At 35.0% G+C, this 7716-nt stretch overlaps 1 protein-coding gene across 1 annotated transcript; it reads right to left on the bottom strand.

Moving 5' to 3' along the window:
* Positions 1-5081: 5081 nt before the first annotated feature.
* Positions 5082-6513, bottom strand: LOC108472939 (ethylene-responsive transcription factor CRF5-like). The gene is made up of 2 exons (XM_053022112.1): positions 5539-6513; positions 5082-5427 (listed from the first exon to the last, which is right to left on the bottom strand). Exons 1-2 carry the CDS (start codon positions 6281-6283, stop codon positions 5342-5344), a joined length of 831 nt encoding a protein of 276 aa, XP_052878072.1. The 5' UTR covers positions 6284-6513; the 3' UTR covers positions 5082-5341.
* Between the last annotated feature and the right edge of the window lie 1203 nt (positions 6514-7716).

The raw sequence follows: 7716 nt of genomic DNA, 5'->3' as shown, positions 1-7716 counted from the left end.
AGCATAAATATTAGTTCAGTCCACTAAGAACATAGGCCAAAAATGAGAGCCTTTGAAACATGTAATCTGATTTATTTATCATCTTTGGATTACAGAAACCAACCAAAGATTGAGAACCATATTATAATAATATATATATAAGAGATTAAAGGATTAGGTGACTACTACAATGACGATTCAGCATTTCAACCTATGGTAAATGGCATATCTGATACTGTATTTGTGGAAAACTTGCAGTTTCCCAGGATTTTCCAGGACTGAATAATAGCTAATAGAAGTGGCGACATTAATTTACCTACAAATGCTAAAGCAAACTCTCATCAATTACTCTTCTGGTGGCTCCCTCTCCTCAAATGCCGCTATGACGACCATATTGTTCTCAACAATTCATGCAGAAGCTGATACTGTTTTTGATTTTATCGTTCCATGAGAGTTTGCAGTTCGTTTTCATTCCACTCCATCGATGGAAAACATAGCCCACACATCAAAATACTACTGTATTACTACTTTTAAACTCCATGCATGGCTTTATCTTTTTTTTAACAAGTTACTATCAATTATTTTAACATTTTTAGGCTCCAGCGTTTTTTATCCCTTGGCTGTGGTGGAAAGCTTGAGGAACAATATGGAATATTAAAGAATGGAAGGGTAGGGCTTTAGTGAGGCTCTACTTTATAATGGTTTTTGCCATCAGGTGTTTGGACAAAATCATTTTTGATTGCTAATTATTTTATTTTGCTTTTTCTATTGGGCATCGTTTATTGTTTAAAGGGAAAGTTTTGTTTGGAACCAGTAAGAAGCTTAGCTGTTTGTACCGCCACAGTCCCCCACTCTCATCGCAGTCACATGCAATCATGTATATATGCCCTTCTTTTCATTTCATATATTAGCATCATTATGCTGCTCAATCTCATCAATCAACCCTCTCATGGATCCAGAATCCCCCAATGGACCATGTATATGAGCAATAATAGCATTCCATTGCACGAAATAGCATGCCATTATCACTCATTATACAAGATGTTAATTGTTAACCATCCATCACAAGGTCCCGTCATACACATCAGTTGTAGCAGCTTAATTTGTGGTGTTCAAAAAGTCAGGGCCAGCCCCTTTGGTGGTTCTCGAAGTAGAGACATGATGATCATGGGCCAGGGTCTAATGGGCTACTACTAATCCTCAGACATGGTTAGAAGGAAACCATTTTCACTGGGTCGTCTCGTCTCCCACAAAATAGGAAAACCATGAAACTCTATTGTTGATTTGGACAAGATAAGATATTGAGCACCAATATCGTATTCAAATTTTTTAATTTAAAAAAGAAAGATTTGGATTTAATCTAAAAACAAACAAAGATTTAGATTTGACTTAAAAACAAACATCTAATAAATTTTAAAAACAACAAAAACAAAAATAAGAACGGTAAGAACAAATAGTAAATATTCAAAATAATCAATAAATAAACAGGAAAAAAACTAAATGTGGAAGATGGATCAAATATCGCGATAGATATGGAAGATGAAGAATGACTTCTCATAACTCCTTGAAGAAAAATGAGAAGAAAATTATTTCTAAAGGTTATAAAAATAAATGTTTTTAAAGAAATTAACCTATTGTGTATCGCTTATCCAAATAAAACTCTCAAGTATACAAACTCTAATTAATCTAAATAATAAGTAATCTTAAACTAAACTTTCTTTTTAACTGAGAAACATAAAATTCCTAAATAATTTAAAATATTTAAAAAATCTAAAATTTGAAATAAATAAATAAATAATAAAATAATAAAACCTAACAAATACAATAATTGGCTAATATATAGTAAAAATTAAACCTAAACATCAAACCCAATATGATTTAAACTCGAATTAAAATCTTGAAACGTAATTTTTATAACAATCCCGTCCAGAAATTCTACTCGTTCAGTCTTCGTTAAAAAGATCATAACTTGAGCTCTTAAACTCGAAATCAAGTGATTTAAAATGTATTTCAAAACCAAGAGATACATCTTTGAACTCTATAAAGACATATCAACCAGGAAATGTTTGAATCCCATCCAAAAACTTGTTGCAAATCAATTGATTTTTCAAGCTTAAAAATTAACAAAAATAAATCATCAAGTAATTTGGCTCTTTGTAGACGTAAAAGGACATGCAATCACTGTGGAGGAGCCGCCTTTATATGATAATCATCAGTTTCACTATTCAACTGGCCCTAAAGCACATCATCCACAATCCACAAATCTAAAAACCTGTTACAGCTTAGATTTTGAAATCGCATATCCAATTTACACTTGACTCTTTCTTCTCATTTACTTTTTTTAACATTGGACCAAAATATGTGATTTCATTGGTCAGCCATCAAAATTAGCGGAAAGCAACTATCATTTAAAGAGGAAAATAATGAGGTAAGAGTAGTACTTGGAAGACGGGGAAAATTGAATGCAATGTGGGTCCATTGGCCACAATGCACAACCATAACATGGGCTCAAGATCAAGAGCTTATCAATACACTCGAGTTCCCTTAACCTTAAATTTTCCCAATCAAATTTCCTAATAATTAATCTTATGGGAAAATAATTCCAGGACCCAATGATAGTTCCTTTCCGCTTAAAAGGCCCTAATTTGATATTGAAAAAATGAAAACAGTAGATGAAATGGGTCCTACTTGTTTGGATTCAACTTTCAACGTGATGAGTGGATGAGATTTAACCCGACCTCCACTTTTTACGGGGTATAATATCAGACTAGATTTCCGTTGATCTCACTGCATTCTTTTTTTCCTTCCTCCTCATGTGATGCAACAGAGATTTTGTGGGCCATTCTGTTTTTCTAAACAACACTGTACCCTTAAATTACAGTAAATGTTCAGGTGGGCTTAAGCCCAGTAAGCTTCAGACTGAAATGGCTGACACCACGTGCCTTTCACGTGATCAGCCGAGTCAAAAAAGGCAGTCAGTTCAGTCTCTCTCTTCCTCCAAGTTTTAATTTCGATATACTACAATTTCTTCTTTTCTTTTATTTTTGTCACTTTAATATTATTTTTTGCATTTTACGTTCCCATCCCACCTTTTTCCTTTTTTTTATTTTTTCGAGAGCTGTTTGTTTTCTTTTGAATGCAAAGACAGTGCCTCTCAAAACTGCGTCGTCGTACGTTGCATGAAGACCATGTATTTAAACAGCAAGTCTGAATTTACTGCACCGAACCCAATTTAAGTTGTAAATAAAAGACCAATTATACATATTTATATATTAAAGATTGAGGATAAGTCAGAGCATATTTAACAGGGATGACCAAGAAGTTGGATCCAAACTATAGCTTTGCCTTGGCTTTGAATCATTGCATGCAGCTATATGTTACCTGCATTGGCTCCACCATAGTACAGTATTCTCACTGATCTCTTTATTGTTAGTTATTGCCGTATTGAATTCTGACGACTGCTTGTGCTATGCTACGGGTCGTCGCATGAAACATAGACAGACAATATCAGAGGTAGGTCAGCTGAAGCCGACAAAAAGCTACAACTTGTTGTAGCCTATAAGACCAATGACCAAACCCTTTTTCTTTTGGGGTTTTTTGTTTTTGTTTCTGCTTCCTTTTTATTTGCAATTTAATATATGGATTCGGCTTCCTTGTCTCGTTTGGCTTTGCAATCCAAAACATGATAATTAGTACTTCAACTTTACATAATAAAGAATGCTTAAACGTTAACCGCTAATGTGCTCTAATTCCGCGGCAATAGAAGGTATTGGCTATATTTTGATTTTTGAAACAATTCCAAAATAGTGACGAATCACTGGATAAAACCCAACAACCTTTGCATGTGGAAGTGATGTGGGAATTCATAATTATGTTTTGCTTTTACTGTGTGTCTTATATTAAAAGTGTCATGTCATAAGTTTCCTCCTCATTTTGCAGTGCGGTTTTTGGGTTTTCAGTTCACAATCCCTTTTCCAGTCATGATCATAATCAAAACATGTGCATCACAATAAACGGAGTTGGATTGGAATAGTTCTCCTAATTCAGCATACCTGACAAATATGAAGCCTACAAATGCCAAAATATGTCTTAATTTGGTATTACATATAATGGAAAGTTGCGTGAGTGCCTCAGGAGTTTGACCAATTTTCAAATGCTTTTGTTATTTCCCCGCAGAAAATTGCCTAGTTTTAGAAAAAGTGGTTTGTCCTGTCACAATGCATTTAATTTAAACCAGAAGGAAAAGAACTGCAGATCAAGATTCAAGAACGTCTTATGCTGCTATATCCCAAAAGCCTGTGATATTATAAATCACGAACCACCTTTCTTAGTAAGGCTTTTGACTGGGTGTTTTGGAAAAAAGATACCTTCAGGCTGCCGAAGATTCAAGCACGCCGCCTGAAAAAATTAGCTTAAGATTTTTCCTATAACGCTTCTCAAGATATGTCGAAGTCACCGATTGAGGTGATTTGTACAAGGGAGTAAAATGGTACAATAACAGTCAAAATCCCTCTTAATATGGAACAAAACGTGTCGCTTGCACTCTTCAATAATTTCATAAAAGATCATTTATAGTAGCATAATAATTTTAACCGTGACAGTTAAGTAGAGAGCACGAGAACTTGAAGTACAAGCACTGTTTTAGAGTATCAAGTTGTAACATTCCCAACATCTTCATTATATTTTTTCCTTATTTGATTGCTAGGCTTTTAAAACATTGACCCAAGGAAAACCAAACAAGGGAACATGTGACATGAGGTTGAAAGTCCTTGCTTAAAAAGAATGGCTCTATGTTTCTAATTAAAACCCAGAAAAGAATTTATGGCTAACAAGTGGCTAAGGTGGCGAACCGTCGAACATGGGAAGGGGCTACTTTACCCTTAACTTGGCAGCCTTTTACAATGCCCACATCAAAGATTAAAATGACCAAAAAAAAAAAAATATCCCACCGACTCCCATCAAATACTCAGACAAGAAAAGGATCTAAAGTAAAAAAATTCAGATCATAATCCTTTTTTTTTTCTCTCTCTCTCTCTCTCTCTTTTGAACAAAAGCCATAACCGCTAAGCACACTTTCAAGCACACACAATGACCACGCCAAATGAAACGCACACCGAACCAATTCAATTCAAAAGAAAGGAAAAGCCATACACGGAAAAGAAGCAAGAATTTACATATTAACTTGGCATTTGTTAACACACTCTAGTAAAAAAGTACTGAAAGAAAACTGGAAAATATGTGACCAAAATTCCACTCGGAAATTTACCATGACATTGAAGTAAATTACGAAGGGTAAAGTATTTACCAGCAAATGGGAAGTGGGAACAAGCAGCAACTCCAGGGAAGTGATATTAAACTGATATTAATAGTAGTTATCTACATCCCATGTGGAAGACCCAAAATCAACGTCTAATTTTACAGAGATATCAAGTTCCAAATTGCTGTCTTCTGGTAACCTCATTTCATCGAAAAATATTGGCTCAGGGACAGGGTTATCAGAATTGAAGTAATCACATAAAGCTCCCGGATCCGTTAATAAATACTCATCTGATAACTTACTTGGTTCGCCTGTCAGTTCTTCAACAGGTCTCCACCCTCTTTCCATGTCGTCTAAAGAGTCATCGTTGGATTCGGTTTGAAGTTCAGCTTCTTCATTGGACTGGAACGTGAGAACAGATGTAGGTGAACAGAGAGACTGAGATTCTTGACCCGAATCATACCCGGAAATCATTTCGAGTTCAATCTCCGGCGGAGGCCTCACAGGAGGTTTCGAAAAATTTGTGAGAGCATCCGGGCCTTTGATTCGAATCGCGGCTCGGTCGTACACCAAGGCCGCTTCTTCCGCCGTGTCATAAGTCCCAAGCCAGACCCTGGTTCGACTTGTGGGGTCTCTGATCTCAGCCGCCCATCTCCCCCACGGCCTTTGTCGAACCCCGCGATACTTCACACCGTTGGACAAACATTGTTGCTGTTGTTGTTGCTGCTTCTTTGATCGGATATTCACATGGTTGCTTTTATTACTTACTTGCCTGTTTTGCTTGTTGGGTGGCTTGGAGAAATTGGCAGTGGAACAATCTTGGATCCTGATTTCGTTCACATGCCTTTTCACTCTCTGGTATCTCACCCGATCACATTCGTCGCTTGAAGAATCGGTGGCGTCTCCATCGGTGATACAAACCCTGACAACTTTAGGGGCTTTGGCTTTGGACTCCATTGGAAACCACTTGCTGGATGGCTTCACTAGCTTGTTAGTAACAGTTCTGTGTTCTGTGTATTTCACTGGGAAGGGACTCGCTGGATTCATCTCCAAAACTGTATCATCAAAGATGGGTTTTTTAAAAATAGAGAGGAATATGTAAAAGAAACGATATTTTCAAAGCAAATTAAAAGCTTGTTGGAGAGTAAAGAGCGAAAGACCAGAGATAAACAGGAGAGTTTCAGTTGCAAGGAAGAGTCAAAATGGCAAGAATCGCTGTTTTATAGGAGTATCCTGATTAAAACTACTTTATTAGAAGAAGTTTATTTTCCTTTTTTTAATTTAAAAAAAAACTAAAATTATTAATACTAATAATAATTAAATTGTGAAATAATTAATAATAATTATAAATGTAGAGAATAAGGATGGTAACAAAATTAGAGATTCCGGTGTCTACAGAGATTTGGAACAACTCGCCGCATCTTCTCCTTAATGACACGTGGCCTACCGCTCCCTCTAAATGAGCTTGGTCCCCAGGAAAAATAAAATCTATCTCACGCTCCAGTCATCCATGCCTGGCACACGCTATACTCGCATTGGGTACCTACCCTCATTGATGATATTTGATTCGGTGTTTAGCTAACTGATTGTCACAGCTCGTGAGATTAGTGTCTCTCACACTGAGTGAAGATCTCCGTCACCGGAGGGGAGAGGAAGGACCAGCTCCACTGCAAATCTTACCACTCGCCACGTCAGCATAATGCTTTTGACTAATAAATTATTAAATTATTCCTAATGCTTTTGACTAATAAATATTAGTGCTGTGTTATTTTAAGAAATAAAATAATATTTGCCAACAAGTTCTATTATGACATTTTAAAATTGTTTTAATTTTAAAATATATATTATTTTATTAAAACTATATAAGATTATAATTCAATTTGAAATCATATTTTATTTTTTAAAATATGAAATAGGATATTTTAAATTCACATTCGTCTACATCTTTATAAAATTAATTTAGATAATAGGTAAAGCTTTTTAATTTTATGAATTAAATTTTAAACAAATTCAATCCAATCAACATTTAACCACTATTGATATTTTCAAAAGTATCTAAATAATATAATCATTATTAATTTAGAAAGTGAATAACTAAGGACAATAATAATATTTAGTTTTTTTAAAAGATAAATTTATTAATTCATTAAATGAATGGAATCATATAATTCAAAGAAAAAAATAGCAAATGCTTATCATAGATGATGAATGACAAGCTCCACTAACACAACAAAGGCTTTAGCCTCAGCATCAATAGAACATTATGACAGTTTGACAATTGGCTTTGTAAAAAAATAAAATAAAATAAAATAAAGAACACACAATTTTTACGTGGAAACCCTTTCGGGAAAAAACCACGGGCAGAGGAGAAGAAAATTCACTATGTCGAAAAATTTGAATCAATACAAGAGGAATAGACTATATCTATTTATAGGCTTGTAAAGCCATATTCTAGTAGGATTGAAACACCTTATCCTAAT

This window comes from Gossypium arboreum, chromosome 11 (assembly GCF_025698485.1).
Source record: "Gossypium arboreum isolate Shixiya-1 chromosome 11, ASM2569848v2, whole genome shotgun sequence".
NCBI classification, from domain to species: Eukaryota; Viridiplantae; Streptophyta; class Magnoliopsida; order Malvales; family Malvaceae; genus Gossypium; species Gossypium arboreum.
The sequence above is the reverse complement of the archived record's forward strand: the minus strand, read 5'-3'. Positions and strand labels throughout refer to the sequence as shown.

Excerpts from the sequence above, each read along its gene's own strand:
- LOC108472939 (XM_053022112.1), bottom strand. The coding sequence starts at position 6,283 with ATGAATCCAGCGAGTCCCTTCCCAGTGAAATACACAGAACACAGAACT. Across the intron at positions 5,428-5,538 it reads AGAACTGACAGGCGAACCAA|AAGACAGCAATTTGGAACTT; the intron begins GTAAGTTATCAG and ends TGAGGTTACCAG.